At 36.8% G+C, this 21702-nt stretch overlaps 1 protein-coding gene across 1 annotated transcript in view; it reads left to right on the top strand.

The window, feature by feature from the left end:
* The window catches only part of LOC112975546 (nesprin-1-like), a gene marked incomplete at its 3' end in the record, with an annotated part of 94877 nt that overhangs the window by 36019 nt on the left and 37156 nt on the right, over window positions 1-21702 (top strand). Inside the window, exon 3 of the mRNA XM_026085788.1 lies at window positions 13119-13180. Within this exon, the coding sequence (XP_025941573.1) occupies window positions 13119-13180 (62 nt within the window). The remainder of the gene's footprint in view (window positions 1-13118; window positions 13181-21702) is intronic.

The raw sequence follows: 21702 nt of genomic DNA, 5'->3' as shown, positions 1-21702 counted from the left end.
AGTTGCACAATACAAAAAACACTTTATTGATTGAGCATTTTCCATTTATGCACCAAGAAAGGCAGGGAGCACTTGGATAAATACTGTGCGGTTGTGTAGTTAAAGACTGATAATATCATATATGTAGAAGAGGAGAAAATAGTTTGTGCAGACACAGTTACCTGTGGCATGTATGACTTTCAAATATTTGCCTCAGCAATGTTAATATTGTCCATTCCAGGACAGAGATGTTCCATAGTGTGAGCTTGTTTCACTCTTCACCTTTCCAGCTGCCAGTCAGATGTTTTTTCGCACCTTCTGGGTACAGGCTTTCCAGATACTTTACACCTTTCCATTTATTTCCTCCTCGGATTCCTCCCTTTAACCTAGTTTTGTCCCTTTTACGTCTGATGGAGAGAGATGAATCTAGGTGGCAACATTGGGAGGGGAGGGAAAGTGGGGGGGAGCTGCTGAGCACACAGAAAAGCTTTTTTCTCGGCTTACTTTACTGTCATAAGTGCTTCAGGTCAAAGATCGATTTTGCCCATGTTCCCTGGGCTGAAGCGTGTACAGTCACTCTGTGTGGGAATAGTGTATGTTCAGTCTGATTAGTGCTGTAAATTCAAGGGGATGAAGCATGCTCAAGTGAGAATGGAAGTGAGTTGTTGGAGAGCCTAGTTGCTAAAATTCAAAAGTAAGCTATGCATTTGAAGAGGCTTGTAGTTTGGACAAATGAGGATAGATTTTTACAGGGTACCCAGAGTTCTGCCTCCTGCCAAATGCATAGAACTCTGAAGCTCGCTCTCATTCATGCATTTAAACATTGAGAAAAATGTGAAGCAGCCAATCTAAAATTAATTTTTTTCTATTTATCTATGCATTATTTGTGGTCCCAAGAGTCTTATTTTATTTCCATTGGCTCGTTAAAGCATTGCTTGCAGTAAATCATAAAGTTGTTTATATTTCTTCATTGTTTGTAGCTCTTTATTAGATAGTTTCTTTACCAGTTATTTTTATCATTCCATTGTTGAGCAATTAGCCTTCCAGGCCTTGACAGACCTTAGTTACCATAATAAAAATGTCTATAAGCATCAAGTACTCACTGAAACAAAACCTAATAGCTTTCTACTTTGTAGCTGACCAGTTTGTCATGAAGTGTTAGCAGCCTCTTTTATATTTTGCTGGCTGAATTGAATCGTGGGCCAGGCTCTGATTTTTATCACTTTGGGGGGCTCCCTGAATGTTTAGGCAATATAAATGTTTTCAATTGGGTATTTGGATGTTTAACTTCAGAAGCATTGTCAGTGAAGGTGACACTGGCCAAAGCTCAAAACAGTAGATTCTGTGCAGCTTTTATGTAACGAACTTGCAGATGGTGAATGGACTTTATCAAACAGGCTAATCAAAACAAGGCATTTTTTTCAATATGTCCCCCTTTCATGTAGCACTGAGAGCGCAGAAACACAGTGAGAATGAGGATTATAAAAATAATAACTGTTACTGCATGGAAATGTCAGATCATATTCAGGATATTGCCTTAGTTTGACTCTTCCCTAAAATTCCCTCACTTCCAGATAGTTAGCATCTCGCATTCCTGCCTGGTGTCTGTTGGGTGGCTGTCTTTCTCCTTATGGAGAATGCTTTTATTTGTAATTGTACAGCAGAGCAGGCTGTATTACTTGGCTCCAAAAAGTTAGTATTCCTTTAACCTTATTACCATGTCTGTGTTTGTTTTCTGTTGATTTTAAGCTGTTCTGTTGTTTTGTTCTAGTCTTTTTATTAGTATTGGGTTTATTACTCAATTTGTTACTACAAACAAATAGAAATGTTTGCTGCCATTATTGGCATTCGCTGAATTTAGGACTAGCATACTAAAAATCCCACTAAAATAAAGAAGATTATGATTGTTCTTGTGCAGAACCCTCACAAGACACTGATATTTAGTCCCCATTTTGTCAGGTTTATGGTTGCCTGGAGTTTTGAATAGTAACCATGAGATTAACTGGAATCTTGCCTTTTGTCTAAGGTTTACTTACTAGTGAAGTTGATACCCTAAGCTTCCACACTTGAGAGGGAAAAGTATAGTTAGTGACTGAGCACTTAACACTTTGGGGTGTGTCATTGTTTATTCATATCAAGTCCTATACAAATATGTAAGGTTTTGCAATTCGTGTTCTAGACTAAAGTACATAAACACAGTTTTTCCTCTCTGGCTGTGTGCAGTAAAATTTTGCCAATGGCAACTGATGTAGCTCAGTTTAGACTAACAAAATTTTAATAATTCTCATCTACAGAATTTGGCTTAAAGTATTTAAAAAAAAAAAAACCTTTTTATCTGAGGTTTTTGATTTTTTTGATAGATGGACTCAAGCAGTAACTAATTTACAGTTAATAGCATAAAAATTTTAAGAAGTTGCTAAGCAGCAGTCAGTCTACATCTTTCAGCCTCTGGTTTTTAAATGTAATTTTCACCACAAAGATTTCCAGACTTTGTGTTACATTGTAATACATATTTTGTCTTTTGTTTTTCTTTTGTTCAATTGATTTTGGAGTAAACCAGAACACTTTGTGATCGGGGCCTGAAATCCTACTCTGAAGGACTCTTGAGTTGCCATTACTGAAGTGTAGGTGTACCTGTGCCACGTACTGTCCAGCACATGGAGACAGGTTCAGTCGCATGGCTAAGAGTAATGTCATGTGCAAAAAGGCTAAGAAGCAACAGAGCAGTTTTTAGATAAGTCTTGAGATATAGTTTCAGCTGTTTTTCCTGCTTTAACTGGCAATTTGGAGCTCTAGGCCACTACACTTCTTCCATACTAGCAGTGCACCTTCCCCACAGATAATTTCACCTCATCTGGAAATCTGTATTTTCACGTTAGGTGCACAGGTTAGGCATTGAAACTAAACAATTGTTAGAAAATAGGACAGGAAGAGGTTTTCTAAGTCATCTATCACCTGCCTTTATAAGCTGTCATACCAATAAAATACTGCTGGAGTCCTGGGAGATTGCTTCAGAGCTCTGTTCTGCTGAAGGGTGAAAAATCTTCTTCTGACCCCAACCTAAATATATTCATGATCCATCTGCACCCTTCTGCTGTTGTCCTTTTGCATGGTTTTTAACTTAGAGCTCCTTCCTTCTGTGGTCTTCATTCCTTTCTCTCATATATTTGCACAGAGTGATTATAGGCTTTCTGAGAATAAGCCATCTAAGCTATTTTGGTTTTTCTCTTATATTGGCTTTTTAACCTTTTGATCTCAGTACCAGCTCCAAATTGTTCCCATTTTTTGAACATGGCTTGCCAGAACTTTGTATAGTATTCCACATGAGTTCTTGTGCCCCATACAGTAATTTTTATTGCACTTTTCCATTTAAGCTGGTTACATCTTACCCAATAGCCTCATAAGATTCCCTTGGCCTTTTCCACACCTGGGTCACAGTGATGGCTTATATAGACACACTTTTGTAGTTCTGCTACAGGAACTTTCTCTAATTTGATTTCCATATAATGAGTTTTTATATCATAGCAGAAAATCTTGTTACTCCCTGAGTATATAACCTTGCACTTCGAACTGTTCAATAATAGTAGTCTAATCTTTATTCCAGTCTTTGATCAGGTCAAAAAAATTTTTTTTCTGGTTCCACTGTAGTGGTGTTTCCCAAATATGAGTCATCAGTAAACTTCATAAGCACTATTGTGCTTTTTCTGCCAAAGTCATGTCTGAAAATATTAAATACTACCGATAGAAAGACTAATCTTTGAGGAATTCCAACCTTTGTTCCTAGTTAATGAAGATCCTTCATTAAAGTAGCCATTTTTGACTGCTCTTCTCTGCCTGAAGAATAACTTCCTTTGTCAGTAGTTTCAGTGATACAGTGGGACAAATCTCTTAAGTTAGGTACTATTCAGTTTAAAACTGGAATTTGTTGTGTATTATTTAGCAGTTAAGTACCACATTTGAAATACCAGTTGTATAATTTTTTAGGTAAGCAAGGGATTGTCTATGTGGAGAAACTTGGGGGGGAGGGGGAGGAAAGTAAATCAGATGGAGGTATGAAATCATTGTGCATATGCCAAAGCATGCTCAACTCTTTTGTAAAGGCTATTATTCAGCAATAGCAGATGGTTATGGCTGTGATAGGAATAACCATGTGATCTAAGTCCGTGTCATGTATGTACAAGACTTCAGTTTGTAAGATTTATGCATAGACAGCTCATGCCCTCTACTTCACTCTTAAAAATCCGTTCAGCAGCACCCTATAGATACCAGCTATCATTCTATTTCTGGAGAGTTGTAAATATTAATTTGTTTCAGCAGGAGGTACTAGATTTCTTTTTTAATCAGTATAGCATAGGAATTAGCATTTCCCAGAGAACTGAGTTCTTATATGTACTCATATGTATCTTTATTATATTATAATCCAGGCTTGGAAGGCTAATTAATATCTAAGGTCCTGATTTGAACCTGACTTGGAAGATACAGGAACATATGTGTAATTTTACAAATACAATGAGAAACTATGATTGTTTTAGATAATATTGCAATATTTTTCTAACAATATTGAATAGTTATTGACTTATAATACTGAAGCTAGTGACTTCAAAAGGACTGAATATGCAAAGAATATATAATTTGATTCTAAGTGCATTTAAAATTATCAAGCCTCCAGCATTTAAAAAAAATTGCATTCTTTCCTGTAGGTAGACTTTTAGAGAGCTTCAAGACTGCAGTATGTTGTAACTATACTAAAATGATCTCAAGAGAAAAACTATTCAGACTTTCCACAGAATAAATAAAAAGTAAGGATTCTACTGTGTTACAAACCTTTAGTATGCCATTGTCATTTCAGTGACCCTGGGCAAAAATGTCACTGAGATATGATTGCAGAATGTCTTTTCTGGAAGACCAAGAATTATCCATGTGTTTTAGTTTTCTGCACAGTTTTATGTGTATGCATGCTGCACCCCTGCAGCCTGATTTAATGTCTTGAACAGCGTGTGGCTAGTATGTCTCCATTAATTTAGATTTATCTCAATAGATTCTAAGCTCTTCCATGCTGGAGTCACATTTTTCTCCCCTTCTTTTAGGGTGCTCTACTCACTGTAAGCATAGAAGAATGGTAATCTTATTGTTGGTAGTAAACGCTTGCTCCATGCAATACATTTGGCACAAAGAATTTAAGTTTTTGTCTTCTAAAGTAAAAAGAAAATTCAAACATTGTTGCACAAAGTCTCTCTAGAATATAGTGATTAGTGTTGTGAGCAGTTGTTAGTGTCACATAATATTAATGAATGTACTGGAAATCAGTGAAAACTGTTAACAGTAACTTTCCTTCCTGTCATAGTTGGCCTCAGGAAAATGACACTTTCACTTCTTTTAAGTACCATAAAGTGATTAAAAGATGGAATTGGAGCCTATATTTTGAATTTTCAAACATATGCTACCTTAAATCTGATTTCATAGATATTTCTGTACAACTTCATGTTAAATACGCTCCTTGAGTGTAAAATTACTGCTTGGGTCCCTAACTAACAAAGATATTTGTAGACTTAGTGGTACTGTTCTGGGTAGATTTTAGCAGAACATGTCATGTGTGAGACTTGGCAAGATGCAAGCATAGGGGCATAAAGGAGTTTAGGATCTGAATCTATTTATGATGAATTTTATGTCTCCTGAGAGTACTTTTCTTTTTTTTTTTTTTTAAACTTAAACACCCAAGAAAACTATCAAGGACAAACTGGCCCCACTTCTAGAATAAACTCTTCTTTCTACCATTTATGCATCTATAAATATTTAGTAAACAAGAGAATAGGACATTTTCAATTTAAATAAAAAAGACAAATTTCTCTAAGACAGTATTTAAATGATATGATGTGAATAATGCTTATCTTTAATACTTCCGTTAAAAATTAAAAATTTCTTTAAAATGATATGTGTTTTATTCAATCCGACTTTATAAATCTGGGGTGGGGGGACCCATTAACATCCAAGGTTATCATACATGGGCTTTTCATGTCAATAGAATGAATTACTGCAAGGTTTGTAAATGGTAACATGATGCCAACTGCAAAACTGAGGCAAGCTGAAGAAAACACAAATATTTATTTGTTTTGATTACGGCCACTAAAGATGCTACTGTAGTGCATTCAGAGTTTATAGACAGGAGAATGATTTTTTTTTTTTTTTTTCCCCATGTTCAGGGTGTCTAAATCTATAACTCCTCATGAAAAGTTCTTTCTTAAACTCACCTGTCTATTTTTTTTATCATGGATACATTTAAGTTAATTCATAATTTTTGGTAGAGTAGTCATTCTTATTAATGAACCTCACTGGATTTTCTGGATTTCTAGCTGAGTTGTCATTATCCAAAATATCTCTTTAAGTATACACTTAAGGAAAATAAATAAAGAAGTAATTAAACAAGCAAGTGCCAAGTTGACTCTGATCATCAGTCGCATTAGGCTGTTTTCACCTTATGTATAGGTCCAGGCTCAGGTATGTGAGCACTTAGTTCACTGTCATCCATACCAGACTGGTGAATAAATAGGCACCTGTAGAGCAGGTAATCCTGAACCTTTCAGAAGGCCCTGAAGTCATTACAGATAATCATCTCAAAAGTTGAGTATCCTGATTTTAGTTAACATCTTTCTTTGTAATGCAGCTTTTAAAAGTGAATTAAATGAGTTCATAATAGTTTTCCTAATGGATGTTCTCTTCATTTCCATTTTCATTTCCAACTGTATTCAGCTGAGTGCTGATGTTATGAAAATGAGTAATGTATTTACATCCATGTGGAGATTAAGACAAATGTTCGCCAAGATGAGAATATTAGTAGTGCAGCAGTACAGGCAGAAATGCAGATACATTTATGGATTAGGTTCTGAATACCTTCTGCTTCTTCATGTGGAGAGGAACAAAATGTAGCCCATCCAGCAAAAATACGGAGCAGAACAGGTTAATTACAGTTCTTTCTCTCAATCATTCAAAACATAAAATATGAGCAAGCAAGGACTGGGCATGGGAAAGATGCACAAGGGTCATAACAATGATATTTTTGTGGTATCTTCCAATCCACTGCAAAAAATCATGCTGCTCTCACTAATTTCTCTAACTGATGGGGGAAGCCCTTCAAATCAATGTGAAGAGCAGTTATGGACGCTACAGCTATGTCCAGAGTGTGGGGCTGATGTGCTCCATTGCCGTAGCCTCTAAATGTCAAGATTATCAGTGAACCATGCTCTGTTTGGGTTCCCACACTTTAACTTCCCTCCTGTGAAGACCAGAGCACAGGAAAGTGGGGAATAACGTATGTCTGGGTTTAACGGGCACATTTGGCATGTGCATATAAGAATATGGGCTAAGGTTGCCTCTAGACTGACCACTGGTGTATGCCACTGGGAACCCCCGGAGCTGATCCCCCTCGTTTTCCCTGTTAGGGGACTGGCCAAAGGATGGGGAGTGCCCCTAGCCCTTGTGCAACGATCCCCTTTCTGCAGGGGGAATAGCGTGGGGAGCAGGATATGGCTGGCATGTGTACCTAGACCTCAAAGCTTGGAAGTTCTGATTACAGATTTGTTAGTGGGACTATCTCACCATCTCTGATGAAACATGTTCCACAGAGCTGTATATCCAAAAGTCTTGGACAGTTGACAGATCCTGTCTTTTTCTTCCAAATATAAAAAATGAAAAATTCCTAAATGGATGAGTTATTTAAGAACATACTTCCATTCTTTGTATCAGTATTGCTAAACTGTGATGTCAAGTGCATAGCAGTGGCTGCTGAAATTAATTCTTCCCTCCCCAATCTAATTTTGCTCCCACCGCCCATAGCTCTCTCATCCTTTATTTCTTCCTGACTAAAATGTATAGGGTTACTGTTAAACTTAGCAAGTCACAAACAATATAATAGCTTTAAAGCTACCATCAAAGCTTTTTAAGCAAAACAGGTTTGGCATTGTCCCATTAAAACGTTAACTGGAAACTTAAAGAATTCGGTCTTCCTGCTTTTCCTTTGTGCAGTACTCCTGAATGGCGTAATCCATCTGTTATGGAGGTTACTGATTAAACTCATGTAGTTTAAAACATTGATCCCTTTCATAAGTAAAGCATTCATATTATTGCTTTGACTTTGCAAGCTTTTCTACAGCTGCTTTAAGTTAAGAATGTCCGTAAGGAAGATGGAAATTGCAATATAAAATTTCTTACTAAAAGCTTTAGAGAATTCATGCCAGACTGCTGACCAAACAAACTTTCCCTGCAGGGTGCTGTTCACCACTTTGCACTGTGACGTGTTCTCAAGTGACATCTTGAAACATTGTAGGTGGTTTGGCATGCTTCTCTGCGATTTCAGGTTATTTTAATGGTATTCCTAAAGGCTGCAAAGAGCTGAAAATAAAAATGTGAAGCTGTTTGGAGATTTTAGGGCAGAATTAGCAAAAGCAAACAAAATGAAAAAGGGTCACTTATGCTGAAAATGAGGAGATGTGAACAACTTGAATTTTCACTAAAGTAAAAACAAAACAAACCTCCAAAATTTAAGATTGCCTAGAATCAGTCAAGAGGTTTTTAACAGCCAGGCCCATGTGTGTGAACTCAGCTCTGCCGTGTCTCTCTGTGCATGAGACTCCTCCATGCATTACCCTGTGGCATAACCCTGTGCATTTGCAGCCCCGCACTGCAGCCTCCTTGCTGCTGTTGGATGGCCACATGCCTGAGGTAAGTGGGGCTTGGGCTGTGATCCGCCGGCTGCACACCGTGTCCCTGGCATGCGGGGCGCTGCAGCTGGAGAGAGGCTGTGCCATGCCCAGCAGGCGGGGACTGGGCTATTTAGGAAGCTCTGTCTCTAAGAGAGCGCTGCGAGAAAGCATGCCATTATTCCCTCTCCCTCATATATGATATGCATGACAATATATATGTATGCATAATGACTATAATATTATTATATTATGCATTCATGATGACTACTTCAACATATTCATAACTGTCCCAAGATACATGGTTGGTTTTGTTCATCTTTCAAAATAATTTTTTCTAATTGACTTTAAGTAAATACATCCAATTATATTTGTCCTTTTTCCTAATCAGCCTAAAAATGCAGTTACCAGTGCTTTAGTAGAAAAAAGATTTGCAAAACAATGGAAATGTTGCCAGCCATTTAAAGGAAGACATTTGATTAAATAAAACCAAACATCGTTGCCATGTTTCTTTCATATACAGCGTGATCTTGTCAGAGTCATTGTGTTTTACGTAAACCTAAGTTTGAATTTGACCTCTCTTTATAATGATGTATTATATACTAAAAGTGAGCCTTTTATTCTCATTTCAATAATATGTACTACTCTTCTGGCCCCTGCGGGTGAACAACATACGAATCCCCACATTTACTGTTTCGTAACTGTGTTCATTTTACCAGAGCAAAACAAAGTCTGTTCAAATGCTCTGGTTTAATCAAGTAGGAAGTACTGTGTATTTTCAGAAATATCAGTATGTTTCAGGCTGTTTTAACTACACTCGAAAAATTCCGTGTCCTTGCATATTTTTAATCCTTCCTATAAAACAGCTTAAATATATTATTAAAAGCTAAGTGGCCTACATGCCTGCCAGATTCATTGCTTTTTGTTTTTTTTTCTTCCTGTTCAGTGTTTCAGATACAAAACTGTAGGACATCCATCTCTAAACAGAGAGTATGCTATGATGAACCCAAGTGGCTGTTTTTAAAAGCCACTTTCCTTTATACGTGTGACAATCTAGTTAGGGGCTATGCCATTCAACCATTTTTATGCTTGCTGAGCAGTATATTATCACAAAAGCAGTGGTGAGAAGACTGCATTGCTTTTTGCAGCCATACATCTTGCTGCTTGAGGATATGATATCAGCAGTGCAGTTGGGTTGTCCCAGTCCCTGGATGAATTATTCAGGCTCTTGACATCAGAGGTTTGCGCCAGCGGATTGGTTGGGGCTTGGGTAATAAAATCTTTCCTAGGGAAAACAGAAGAGGAGGAGGATGGCAGTGAGACCAGCAGAGCTGCTACTTCAAACACAGCTGGCTTTTTCTGGCTGTTGCATCTCTGCAAGAATAAAGAAAGATGTTTTTAAGGTCTGGCTTCATGTGAATTCTCAGCTAGGAGCAGGTGGAGGGATTTGTGCGAGAGGCCTGCATTTCCAGTGGAATGAGTAATCAGATTGTTCTTGAAAAAATTACTTGTAGCTGTATGCTAAATACAAGCTGCACACTCACTGCATGAGCCAGGAGGAGCAGCAGCCGCAGCAGCAGTGCTCATGGCTTGTTACAAAGGTGCTGGTGGCAGAAATGTTTCATCGTTACATTTGCTTCCCGGGTTCTTCCCATACCGGCAGGGTAAGTGGTGCAAGGACAATGCTGACATCTTTGCAAGCGGGGTGAACGTGAAGAGCTGTGCGACACATGCATCTTGTGATTATAAATAAACATTACCTCTGTAGAGCATTTACATCAGGGAAATTTGTAAAAAGTATATTTGTCATGGGATTTGTAAAATCAATCCACTACTTAATTTTATTCAGACATAGGTTATTTTAATTGGTTACACCTGTTCCTTTTAAACATGTATACAATAAATGCTAAAAAGCAGAAACTTTACTATTAAGAGTTGCTGCAGAGGTCATAAAGAATACATTACTCATATATTGCCTTGAAATAGGCTATTTCTGCTGTTTGCTGGTATGACTGAAACTGAGTATGTCTACTGCGGATAAATAATTAGAAGTCAGGAGTTTTCTCTAATTTACAGTTGCTGTCAGACCAGTCCATAAATCTGTGGGATCAAGTGGAACTACAAATTAGGGAACTGGAGACAAAATAGATTAGGGATTAAAGGCAAAATATCATTTTGACTCATTTCTTTGACCAAACATTTATATTCTAAAGACCCAGTTCTTATCTTTTGGTATGCCATTGTTATAGCTGTTGGTTTCTGCGGAATTTTAAGTTATGGAGGCATGAATGAAGTCAAAATTGGACTGACTGTGTGCTGTCTTTCAGTCGCTGTACCTCCACGCAGGATGTAATTCAAGTGTGCAGCTAATTCCACTGAAATTAATTGGGCTACCTGTATAAGTAATAGCTTGTCAGAGCAGAGCTGGCATTTACTGTATGTCACATGTGAAACATCCTGTGTATATATTAGAATTAGAAATCATACAGTGAGAAGTCTATTTTCCAGAATGTAGAAATTCAGCAATTTTTTATATGTTATCATCTCAGATATCTTTGTAGGTTTTTTGTAGGTCAGCAATATTTCTATTTTTTGAATCAGAGATCAAAACTTCATCATTTGTAAGTTTGCGTATTTCAGAAAAAAGCTATAAACCTGTGATTCCAAGTCAGGGCAGATAAAATTGTCAGAAACGAAGACACCCCCCACCCTGTGCCCAAAACTGTTGGTATTGAATGAGGCACAATGAAGTATTTTGAGTTACACTTTTGATCACTTAACTGTAAGTGCAACAAGTAGATTTTGAAAACGTAATCACCGTTTTAAAAATGATACAGGACAGACTACCCAATAGACTTTAAAAAAAAAAAATAAGTAAAATTATTTTCTTAGATATAAAGTACACAAATCTAGCAATAGATGCTAGAGAATATGTGCATTTTATTTTCCTCTGGTAAATCTCATCTTGCAGTGTAGGTTATATAGTATATTTTTGACTGTATTATTGTTGTCTTTTCTCATATGTGGCTAACCATTCAAAATACATGTTCTAAATAAATAAAATATAAAATCCCTGAGACACAATGCAAAAACATATTTTGGGAGGTCATATTGTGGTCAGGGAGCTATTGCTGTCCCACTTAAAATAACATTTTAGCGGATGAATTTTGTGCATTGGTTTGTATCTTTATGTACTCTCACTGTGGAGCAGCATTATATGGGTGCAAATCTGGGAGCTTATTACTAGTAGTATGCCAAACTTATTAGTTATCTATTCCAGAGAGGATTAAAGAATATTCCCTTTTAATTTTACAGATGTGAAGGAGATCAAACCGCTATTCAGTACCACACAAGCCAGTAGCAGAGGCAGGAACTAAAATTAGATTTTCCAGCTGTAGACTTTGACACGCATGCGTTCTTGCAAAGAAGAAATAATTTATTTAACAATAATATTTCATTATTTATTTGGATTTTCTGTAGGGGAACCAAGGGGCCCATTCAGAACTGATGATAGTAATAACATGATTAGCTTTTCAGTGAAATAGCTATTTCCTTTTATTTCTGAAAAGAAAATCCCCAGTGTAAATATTTGCATGCCACTGGTGTAAAACTATGGCACGTGTCAAAACCCATTCGCTGTAGGGAAGGGACAGGAGCCCAGGGACTGGTTACAGCGCTGCGATTCCCTTCCCCTTGCCGCCATGACCCTGGCTCCTGCTGAAGGCAGAAGCTAGTTCAGGAGTTATTTTTGCCTATGCAGCTGGCAACAGTCCCTGAGGGACTATCTGAGAATCAGTGAAATTCACTATAAATCCAGACAAGTGCTTCAAGATGGGACTAAGGGAGGCAGTAAGTAGCAGTGTAGAAACTGTCTGAACTAGCTAGTGGCTCCTCCCTGGTAGGGTGTCTCAGAGGACAGACAAGGGTGATAATGCAGTTTCAAACCTTTAATTTGGCATTATAAACAAGTATATGTGCTATGGGTAGTTTTTCTAAGTCTCTAAATGATTTTCTGAATAAAAGTAGCTTGCCTGTCAGAGACACGGATTACCTGAAATTCTAATTGAAAAACACAATAAAAATTTCAAGTGCTCAGACTTTGGGTAAAGCTGACTGCCTTCTTCAGCGCTATAATATGGATACAGAAATCAAATTCATTTTGGCATTCGGATTTGAACTGGTAGATTACATTTCAGTCATTCATTAAGACTTGATCTTTGCTATGAACCTCGTCAAATAGTCAAGTGTCAGAGCATTAATGTAAGAATATAAAGCTTTTGTCATTGGTAGTTACAGGCAAAATTAATGGAATTGTCTCAAGAAAATATAGTGGTATTTCTGGCAAATGCAGAATGCATTTGTTGTCAGTACAGAATATCGTTCTTCCATCATGCAACTCAAACAGTGTTCACCAATGTCTAATCAAACTGGTTTCTTTTTTTTCAGATGAGCAAGAGTCAGTCCAGAAGAGGACTTTCACAAAATGGATCAACACTCATCTGGCTAAGGTAATATATGGCTTTGAAAAAATCTTTTTTTAAGTTAAACCTTACCCTCTGTACCTGTGCAGGCCCTGGAGTGTAGAAGATGGCAGATTTTGCTGAGCAGAATGACATAAACTTGACCCACATTATCTGTACATCACAGAGCTTGAATCTGTTTCAGTGTGATAGTGGTTTAGGCAGCGGCAGCAGTGTGAGTGGGGTCTACAGGCAATCGCTCAGCTCCTTTGGCCAAAACTATGGTCAGAAGAGTAGCACAGTACCTGCTATTGAAGTTGGAGGAAAAATTTGAAGCTGCTTCTAAGCAGCAGAAATATTAGTCTTACTACATATGGCATACTTGAATAAAACTTGGTTCAGTTGCTGTGTACTTTGATAGAGTCATCCTGGGCTGGCTAAAAATGTATACATAGTGCTTCACAGGTCCAGTGCCAAATTCATTATTTGATGCATCTCAGGATATATCATGAAATTATTTTTACTTCTTCTTACCATAACCTAAAATCCCCTTTTTGGTTTTAGTACAAGAACAAGGACTGTGATTTGCACACAAATTTGAAAGTACTAAGTTACAAGTGGCAGCATCTTTATCTGATGATACGAGTAGTGAGATTTAATTTGGCATTTACCAGAGTTTTCACATAGCACAGCTCTTCCTGTGGTTTTCAATTAGTCCAGTAAATTAAGATATTTAAACATGGGAGGTGCTGTATGAAATGCATGTTGTTTAAATCATGAAGATTAATGAACTTAAAAGCTGAGCAAGGAGTAACTGAAAGAGGGCTGTTTTACCATCTGTAGAAGGAGTTGACTAATGCACTTAAAAATGAACAGGATAAAAGCAGGAAGCCCATACTGTGTTATATCCTGTGTTTTCATCTAATGAGAAAGTATGGCAGAACAACAATTTTTATTTACATTACTGAGGAATGTAAATGAGGAATTTACTGTGAAATGAACTGCATTGGCATTGTAAAATTCAGCTGCTAGAACAAGTCTATCTTTAGGACTGTGGATTCTCACAGGGAATGAGATTTCTCTCCCCATTATCTTTGAAATGTGTGGAAAGGGCAACAGAAAACTTAAACTCTCTACATATGTTTCATTTGCTTCAAGTGAGGTGTAAGGAAAGGCAATACTTGGTTAAGTGCTTAGCCGAAGTGGGTCATGAAAATGCGTCAGAGGGCAAAAAAACTCTTTATTTGGTGTTACTCTATTTCCTACCTGTGTTGCATCATTACTACTTGATCAGTGATATCTGATAATAATTGACCATTTTACGTATATGTATGTTTTTTATATATGTATGTGTGTGTATATATAAATTAGTATATAATTATAATTGACTAATAATGATCAATTGATATTTTCCTTGGAAGCAGAGGAAGTCGTGGTGGCAACTCAGTTAGGATATTTTGGTCTGGATTGAGGTGTGAACTCCACTTTTACCATACTAGTCCCATTGGGCTGTGAGAGCTCCGTTAGAGATTTGACTTTTTTGATCCATATGTCTGTTTCTTTAAAGGCTTCGAAACTGTAAAGGTAGATCAAATACTCGCATTCTAACAAAGCAGTTGATGCTAAACCAGCCAGGACCTTCACTTTAAGCTACCTCGGCTACCATATAGTATTAGTTTGTGTTAATTCACACTTTAACAGGAAAGTTGTTTCTGGGATCTTCTTACTGATGGCTGTGAGTGAGTTTGCTTCACTGAAGTCAGATGTATAAATTAGGTTTTTTGTTTCTAATTTACTGTTATACTGTCACAGGAGAAGCGCAGTTTTAGTTTATAGGTATTAGACTCCAAAGAAGAGAAGTGACCCATGCCATTTGAAAATTTAATCACTTAAACCTTATAAGTTTTTAAAGTTTAAGCTTTAAAATCTTTGTTTGTCATGTTTTTGAGAAGTGTGGAAACATACTTTTTCAAGTTCATTTCAGCTGTAGAAAACAGAGGGTCTCTGAAATGCACCGGATTCCCCTTGCACTCATGTTCCATATTGTAACCTAGAAATCTGATATTTAGAATACTTGATTCTCATAAAAGATTGTTGCCATTTTTGTTACTTACAAAAGTATTGGAAAGTATTTGGAGGCCTTTGAAATGTGATAAGGGGAAATTCTAGGTATAACACACTTTTAGACAGAATTGTCTTCTTTCTGCTCTCATCTGCATGCCCTATTAAAAAAAAAAAAAAAAGTGGAGTACCTGTCAAAATTGTAGCTGATGATGAAAATGTTACGGCCCATGTTATGACCATATGACTCACATACTTTAGGAGACAGTCTTTTAGCTGCCTCATCACTAATTCTGCCTGCCTGCATCATTTAGTACCCAGGAGACATAAAAGCTAGGAAGAATTAAGATTTCAAGGGAATTGTAACTGTGCTTTCCACAGCTTTGTTCCAAAGCTTTCAGTATTTGCCTAATGTTTCTTTTTACCTTTGAGGATAACACAGTTATCTAAAATAGTGTTCCAGGCTTTAGCAGAGATTATAGCTTGTGTTTACTTTTGGCTACTGCAGACCTACTGTGTGACCCTCAGTGTTTGTACTGTACGCGTTTTCAGGACCACTTCTTGTTAGAGCTTTATTCGTAGACAGTTTATTGAAACTTAGAAAGTAAAAGGGCATTGGTTTTAGACACCAACGTAGATAGTTTTGATTGATAAATATTTTGATTTCTATATTGTTGTGTGTTAAATGGACATGTATGGTTGATATTGTATAAAAATTCTGAGGCTAAAAATAACATGTATTTTGATACGTATTTCTTTAGTAGCTCAATTTTCTTCTGAATTATCTTGTTTCTCTCCTGAGAGATATGTACCGTAGTTGTGAAATAGTGTTGTTCTCGGAAGTTTTGATCCAAAACCTGACTGATTTTTCTCTTGTTTATTTAGATGCCTTACAGTGTAAACTACAGTATTTCTAATTAGACTTCAGTTGGATAAAGAATATTTTTTGATCTGTAAACAGTGACCTTTCCTGATTACTGACCTATAATAGAAATATAAATGGATTTATTCTTAAAATAAATATTGATTGCTGTTCTTAGTTAATGATTTTTGTATGAGAATTATAGGGAAAAAAAGTAAACCTAAGAAATTGGAAAAGAAAACCTTTTTTTTATTTGTTCTGCTATTAAGGAAATATACTTCAGACTTTCTAGCAGGGTATGATATCTTTATTAATTATAAACTATTTAAGTATTGCATAACATGTCACAGAACAGAAATATTTGTTGTTAAGAAATGTATGATGTATTGGAACTGGAAATACCTACCTTTAAATGTTGACTAGTGGATATATGACATAGAGCTGCTACAAAAACTTTTTGTTATATGATATTCAACAAATAACTAAGTGAAGAAATATACTATATATATATATATATATATATATATAAACCTAAAAGCTGCTTCTGTATTTAAAATTAATTTACTTTGACACAAGGTTCCTGTAATTGTTCTCCTAACAGCTGAGGCCCTCAGGCTAGTTGTATACAAGAAGGAACATCTATTAGGATGTGAAACAACAAATTGTACAGTACTTAATAACTGGACTGATGTCTTTAGTTAACTCACCATTAAATATGGTAATGACTTTCTATGTTAGTATCAGCAGATAGCAAAGTCTAAACTGTTATCCAAAATGAAAGGAAAAAATCCAGGTACCAATCCCCTAGGCAGGTAGTTCTGAAAACAAGTGTGTCCAGAAACCTTTTGGATATTCTTGATATTGGTATCTTGGATTTTTTAACTGTTGTTGATACCTTCTCTTCAGCCATCATTGTAGTTTGGGGTTGAATCTGATATTTCAGTCATTGTCTGACTTATAGGTATAAATATAAATGCTTGTAAACTGCGAATATGTTGAATTTTGAAAGTTTTAGAAGTTGTAATAAGCTTTTTCCTCCTATTTTATTTTATAATGTTTAGCTTTCTAAAATGTTTGTGAAGTACTTTACCCAAAACAAGTCAGTACATATGGATACAACGACTACTTTATCGATCAGTAGATGTGACTTAGTTCTCTTGAAGTCTGTGTGACCTTGTGTTCAGTGATAACAGAGGAGCAAGGAATATGGCAAGTGTTAGAAACACCGGGACATAAGCTGTGCCAGTTTACACCAGAGCACTTCATTTCTTATCCTAAATGTTTTCTTTTCACACATCAGAATAAATGAGGCCCAGATCAATTTCAGTGTGAGCTAAGGTGTTTTGGGCACTAAAATCCCTCCTGGATTTGAGCCAATGTCTGTTAAAGTCAGTGACATTACAGTGGGATTAAATAAAATGGAAAGAGATGCAAGAGCTATAAAAGTGTTACCCACATAATTATAGATGAATCTACAGTTACTTGTTTTAAATGCATAGACCTTTTCTGTTCCTTTTCTTTTTTGTGTGTATGCCAGTTGGCGATTTAGAATGTAATCTAGAAGGTGATCCAGAATTACTTTAGAATGTAATCCAGAATAACTGTGTCGAAATTTGACTCAATATTTGCAGGCTTCAAAAGTAACAGTAATTTCACTTCAAATTGGTCTCATTTTCTTGGCTGCTATTGTAAAGCTTTGGATTTTTTTTTTTTTTTAAGAGGAAAGTTTAATTGTTGCCATTTTTAATAATTTAAATGTTCTCTATTGTCACTTAATTAAAAAACCTAAATTGGTCTTATGTCTTTGACCAAAATTCCTGTTCTTAATGTAGTGTGGCAAACATTACTACATGAATTTACCATTGTTTGTCTCAAAGATTTTGGTATTCTGTGGCTGCTGTATAAATCTCAGTTGCTGACTTGATGCCGTAACTCCTTCTCCCCTCTCTGCTTCTTTGAATGCAGATGTCAGAGCAGAAAGGGAATTCATAAAAGGTAGTGTTTGTTTACTGAGGTGAAAAATATCCTGAAGAAAGGAAATGCTTTAGGTTTGTTCTTTCCTATTTTTTTTTCACTGTGATGGAGTCAGATTAAGAGGCTGATAAGAGAAGTTATTTGTTCTTAAACTTTAATTATAGGCCTGCATGTTTGTAAGTCAGAATCTAGAGTATAATGTTTTCATACTAGGTGTTTTCATGATACTTGGTTTACAGTTTATTGCATCTTTTTTCTGAAAAGAGTAAAGCTTGAAATGGAGAAGTTTTTCATTCTTTTCTGAGGATGAATTTCATTTTATCTGCTTGTTCTCATTTGTTGTTCATTCTCACTACTAACATTAAATAAAAAAAAAGTTGTCCTTTTTTCCTTTCTTATTCAAGAAAAAACAGCTGTTCTTAGACCAGGAAAAAAATGGTCTGAAAGCAGAAACCTGGTGATTGTGCTGAATCTCACAGTAACAGAATTCTAAAAAATCTTAAATTTGATGGTCATATCCATCCTTTGATTCCTGATTTCTTAAATACTCTCTCAAACAATAAGGAATAAGTGTCTGGCATATACACTTTTCATCCTGTAACTATAAGGAATCCTTGATTTAACAGAAAATATACCTGTTAACTAATAGTACTTGAAGAACTCAGCAAATTTTTTCTCGTTAAAGTTGTTGAGTCAAATTTTAAGTTCTTGACATTGCTTTTCTGTCCTTCATTTCAGTGAGAGTCTTGACTGTGAAAAGACTGAATGAAAACAGATTAAGACTTGGTTTATTATGGCTTTGTAATGTGAAAAGCAAAAGAGGAAAGCACAAATTCTTTGAAGAGAACTATACATTAAGAAACACAAATTTGTATTTCTCTAAGCTCAAAGATTTGAGCTTTGGAGACCAATGGCGGTAATTAGTTCTAACAAGTTAAGTTGTGCATATGCATTTAAATGAACTTCAAATTTAAGCAGGTGTGTTTCTTGAAAATCTGAAAAACATGTATTCTTCTTTAGGGTCTCCTTTCATATTCCTATGGAAAAAGTACTAAATTATCTTTAACTCTAAAACCATGGCTATCTGGAGAAATATTCCATCCAAGAATGAGTTTGATTGTTTTTGAAAAAGTGCTGGGGAGTAACTGAATGAAACCCCACAACCAGGAGAAATTCATGTTTTCTAAGCAAAGGTTGATTGAGTTTTGTTGTAGTGTTCCTGAACATGGGCTTCCAGGTGGCAGAGGAAAGAACTACTAAGGTAGAGTTTTTGTCCTTGGATTGAGTTGGGTGAGTAGTTCAGAGAAGGATAAAAAGGCCAATTTCTGAATTTGTGAACGATGGTGCTGTGAAAGAAATTGAAATTAAGAAGACATGAAAAGTTGTGTTGGAAGTAAGGTGTGCTGTTAGGCTCTGTGAAGCAGAGTGGCCTGAAGCATAGGTAAGGTGTGAAGAGGTTTTTGAGTTGATTGTGCTGGATAGAACCAAGAAGAATTAATAATTGGGGAATATGAAGCTGGATGGAATAGTTTGTCAGGGTTTGCTATGAGTAAAAGGTAGATTCTTCACAGGAAGCCTTTAAAATCTTAGTGAATGTTTTTCTTCTAGAAAGTCATACTCAAATTGAAACAGAAACAAATTCAATGGCTGTGTTAAGTCCATCAAGAAGAATACAAAATTTATTTTTGGCTTTCTAAACTATAACGTTGAGAATGAGAATACGGGTACGAACAATTAAGAATGAAGGAAAGTATCAAGTATCCGTCACCTGCGCTTGTAAATGGTCATGTGCAGGGCATTTCAGAAGTGAAAGAAATGGACTGTGATGTTAGTGTAGCTGGATGCATGGGAGATCAGACCTGGACCACAGTGTCCATTGATGTGAAGAAGTTAGTCGTGTCAGGAGAGTCAGTAAGCCATGGCAGTGATACACCCATTATCAGGGAGCTGCAGGAGCATGGCTGCTCCATGAGAGGGGATGAACCAGGAGCCAAGGGTGACCCCAGTGCAGGCCCTGCCCTCACCAATGGTGCACTGTCCCACAGGGGAGGAACATGGCAGGCAGAGCCAGGTGCTTGTAACAGGGTCCATTTGACAGCCCCAGACACGGCAAGTGATGAACCAGCTCCAGTGTCCATCCAGGGGCTCCAGCCAGGAGCAAAAGGAGATTGGTCCAGAGACAGGGCTGGAGACAAGGCTACAGCACAGGTCAAAAGTCCAGCCAGAAGACAGGGCCAGAGACAGGTACACCTACAGCATAGCTCAGGCAGGACTGAAGGCTGGACTGAAATGGTGCTCCTGGGCCTTGGGCAAGAGTGCATGAATGGGGGTCCCAGGTGAGACTCATCAGGGCAATCAAGGACTGTTAATACACTCAGGGTCCTAACACCTATCATCACGTTACCGTGAGCTACCCACATGGCCGTGAAATTACCAAGTCATATCAAATTGAACCTAGATAAAGTACTCTGACCCACCAAAGGCTTTACCTTGCAATGAAAGCAGGGCACATGAGTGAAGAAATTAATGGGAATCCTGGCTCTTCAGCTCTAAGGCCACAGCTAACATGGGAGTCCCTGGAGCATTGACTGCCTACTAGGACTCAAAACTTTGAGGAAAGAGCTGCAAGCCTGATAGCTAAGAGATAATTAACGCAGCTTCATTTTGGGTCAGCTTTTAGCTCTAGGCTGCATTTGCTTCCCTGTCCATCTGAGAGTTCAGCCTGCTTGTCTCCACAGCCTTAGCTGAATCTGTGATTTGGGAACCTGGTGAGATTCAGCAGTCTGAAATCATCTCTTTGCTTTGCCACCCACTTGCGGAAACTGGGACCCAAGCTGCCAGATAAATGTGATACATCTTCTGTCTGTCTAGTTTGTTTTCTGCATCTGTACAATCCTACTGATGATAAGAGATACACGTGTAATGCAGAACTAGAGCACTGAAGTCTTCAAATTGCATAGTTTTTTTCATATTTCCCTAAGGTTCTGGAACTGGACCTCCTCTCAATCTCAGCTTTCAAAGCTGTAGAAATAATTTCAGTATGCTTCTGATTTAGAGGAATCTTTTCAAGGTCCAAGTTTAAAATGCAAGACAATGTTACAGAAAATATGTCAAAAATGATTGTAGTAGTGAGTTATTACATCCAGTCAGGATAGCAATTACTCAAATGTTTTTCATTTCAGTGCCTACTTAGTTAGTGGATTAGAGGAGTAAGGAAGATGAAATGACCATATTCTTTGTAAAACAACAAAGACGTGTATCTTTTATTGCCTTTGTCATCTTCGGTGAAAGTGTTGGCAGACGGTATTTTCAAAGCTTTGGAATAGAGAATGTAAATTGATTTAACCCAATTGAATAACATCTTTGTTCCCAGGTACAGAGATAACTTCAGTATTTGGAGAACTCAGCAAAGAGAGCAAACAAAACATGCATACTTAAAGAAATTATTATTCATTTTATTTTTCCATAAGAGAGTGCAGGCATCAAGGAACAAGAGCAGAAAAGTAAAGTAACAATACAAATGAACATTTTTAGGTTATACTTATGCAAAGTTCTCATACTGCTGAACTAAACCTGGACGTTAAACTTTACATTAAGGTTTTCAAAATTGTAAAAGGTTATATTTTATAAAGCAAATAAAGGAAGAAAAGGAAATGTATAATCAAGTTTTATA

This window comes from Apteryx rowi, unplaced genomic scaffold (assembly GCF_003343035.1).
Source record: "Apteryx rowi isolate R43461 unplaced genomic scaffold, aptRow1 scaffold_674, whole genome shotgun sequence".
Taxonomy (NCBI): domain Eukaryota; kingdom Metazoa; phylum Chordata; class Aves; order Apterygiformes; family Apterygidae; genus Apteryx; species Apteryx rowi.
Note: the sequence above shows the minus strand (reverse complement) of the source record. Positions and strands in the feature narration are given on the sequence as shown.